At 58.4% G+C, this 2824-nt stretch overlaps 1 protein-coding gene across 1 annotated transcript; it reads left to right on the top strand.

The window, feature by feature from the left end:
* The first annotated feature begins 242 nt into the window (after positions 1 to 242).
* Chrm1 (cholinergic receptor muscarinic 1) lies at positions 243 to 2302 on the top strand. Its single transcript, XM_052173191.1, has one exon. The coding sequence runs from the start codon at positions 264 to 266 to the stop codon at positions 1644 to 1646; it is 1383 nt and encodes a 460-aa protein (XP_052029151.1). The 5' UTR covers positions 243 to 263; the 3' UTR covers positions 1647 to 2302.
* The last annotated feature ends 522 nt before the right edge of the window (positions 2303 to 2824 follow it).

The following is a 2824-nucleotide window of genomic DNA, read 5'->3' as shown; positions in this document are numbered from 1 at the left end:
CAGGACCGTCCTGGGCGGCTGGCAGGTCTCCTTGTGTCCGGAAAGCACATTGTCAGCCACTGTGAGTGGGTGCCAGTGCCTGGAGGTGGCGCTGTCCAGCCCGGCACCCTAAAAGCTCTGGGGCTGTATCTTCTACTCAGAATTGCCAGAGGTGCTGAGTGGCCCAGCCAAAGCTCGTGTCTTCTCTTTTCAGGTGATGCCCTTTCTCTGAGAAAAACCTGTGACTGGAGGAAGGGGCTACCCCTTCATTCCACCTGGCTACAATGAACACCTCCGTGCCCCCTGCTGTCAGTTCCAACTTCACCGGCTTGGCATCAGGAAAGGGTCCCTGGCAAGTGGCTTTCATCGGGATCACCACAGGCCTCCTGTCTCTGGCTACGGTGACAGGCAACCTGCTGGTGCTCATCTCCTTCAAGGTCAACACAGAGCTCAAGACAGTCAACAACTACTTCTTACTGAGCCTGGCTTGTGCGGACCTCATCATTGGCACCTTCTCCATGAACCTCTATACCACATACCTGCTCATGGGCCACTGGGCTCTGGGCACACTGGCCTGTGACCTCTGGCTGGCCCTGGACTATGTGGCCAGCAACGCCTCTGTCATGAATCTTCTGCTCATCAGCTTTGACCGTTATTTCTCAGTGACCCGGCCCCTGAGCTACCGAGCCAAGCGCACTCCCCGCAGGGCGGCTCTGATGATTGGGCTAGCATGGTTGGTTTCCTTCGTTCTCTGGGCCCCAGCCATTCTCTTCTGGCAATACCTAGTTGGGGAGCGGACGGTGCTGGCTGGGCAGTGCTACATCCAGTTCCTCTCCCAACCCATCATCACTTTTGGCACAGCCATGGCTGCCTTCTACCTCCCCGTCACGGTCATGTGTACGCTCTACTGGCGCATCTACCGGGAGACGGAAAACCGAGCCCGGGAGCTAGCAGCCCTACAGGGCTCTGAGACACCAGGCAAAGGCGGTGGCAGCAGCAGCAGCTCAGAGAGGTCACAGCCAGGGGCTGAGGGCTCACCCGAGTCGCCTCCAGGCCGCTGCTGCCGCTGTTGCCGGGCACCCAGACTTCTGCAGGCCTACAGCTGGAAGGAAGAAGAGGAAGAGGACGAAGGCTCCATGGAGTCGCTCACATCCTCTGAAGGGGAGGAGCCTGGCTCAGAAGTGGTGATCAAGATGCCTATGGTAGATCCTGAGGCACAGGCACCCACCAAGCAGCCCCCCAAAAGCTCCCCCAATACAGTCAAGAGGCCCACCAAGAAAGGCCGAGACCGAGGCGGCAAGGGCCAAAAACCCCGAGGGAAGGAACAACTGGCCAAGAGAAAGACCTTCTCTCTGGTCAAGGAGAAGAAGGCAGCTAGGACCCTGAGTGCCATCCTGCTGGCCTTCATCCTCACCTGGACACCATATAACATCATGGTGCTGGTGTCTACCTTCTGCAAGGACTGTGTTCCCGAAACCCTTTGGGAGCTGGGCTACTGGCTATGCTACGTCAACAGCACTGTCAACCCCATGTGCTACGCACTCTGCAACAAAGCCTTCCGGGACACTTTCCGCCTGCTGTTGCTCTGCCGCTGGGACAAGCGGCGCTGGCGCAAGATCCCCAAGCGCCCTGGCTCTGTGCACCGCACCCCCTCCCGCCAATGCTAATGGTCCCCTTCTCCTGCATCCTTCCACCCTCAGCTCCAGGGAGAGGCCGGTGGGAAGTATCCCGGAAAATGGGCTGCATCTTCAGCCCCAGAGTCCTGCTCAGGACTCCCCTGGCTTCCCAGGCCCCTGGGTCACCTTCCTGGACAGCCCAGAGAGATTTTGCCAGCTTTCCAAACTTCGCTATTCCCAGACAGGGAGTGAAACCCGGGGAACTGGTTTTTCTGATCCCTGCTGTGTGGGAATGGGCCCAGCAGGAGGATCCGGGCTTTGGACTGTTTGCCTTGAGGCAGGAAGTCAGGAGCCAGCAGGGCGGGCCAGTAGTTTAAAGGTGCAGTCTTCCTTGACCCAGCAGGGGGCCTGGATTGCAGTGGTGATAGCACCCACTGCATGTACTTATGGGAGATCACACCAAGCACAGAGAGAAAGGTTTGGAACAGGAGGGAGGTGGTGAGCCCTGGCTGGAAGTCCCTCCTTGCGCAGGCAGAGCTCATCCAGGTAGGACCTAGGCACACTCTCCAGGATTGTCCAACCTCCCTACCAATGTCCCCAGGTCAGCCCTAGGTGGGTCACCTCTAAGGCAAATGTCCAAGCGTGAGCAGGACAATGACACCATAGGAGACCAGCTTGGTTAAACACACCAAGTGCCAAAGCAGCATCAGGACCAGATGTCAGGTGTCCTAACCAGCCCTCTATGCCCTTTTCCTGGGGGTGGGGGTGGGGCGGGGTAGGGTGGGGGTAAGGTGCCTGCTATCCAGTCCCACACCCATTCTCCTCTCTCCCTGCCCCAGAGTGACCTCGGTCCCTCCCTCCTGGCTCACAGCCATTACCTGGGTGGATCTGCTCTGGGCAGATCTAGCCAGACCTCCTGCATGCTGCCTGCCTCCAGCCTTGCCCCACATGGGTCTGGCCCAGCCAGCAGATTCTCTTCTGTAAACTCCTCAATCCAATCCGTGCATGGCCGCCCTGCCACCCTCATCTCCAGGCCCAGCCTGGCCCCTGTTCTTTTCTTCCATCCTCAGCATCTGCTGAGTCTGTGAATAAAAGCCACGTAACTGGTGGGCACTACAAGGAATCCCTCCCTGTTTGGGCCCTAAGGCCAGGACTGCAAGGACAGGGAAGGCAGAAGGACTACAATGCAGAATGTGAGCTGCAGCATTTAAGGTGGATCCAGGAAGGAC

This window comes from Apodemus sylvaticus, chromosome 1 (genome assembly GCF_947179515.1).
Source record: "Apodemus sylvaticus chromosome 1, mApoSyl1.1, whole genome shotgun sequence".
Taxonomy (NCBI): Eukaryota; Metazoa; Chordata; class Mammalia; order Rodentia; family Muridae; genus Apodemus; species Apodemus sylvaticus.
The sequence above is the reverse complement of the archived record's forward strand: the minus strand, read 5'-3'. Positions and strand labels throughout refer to the sequence as shown.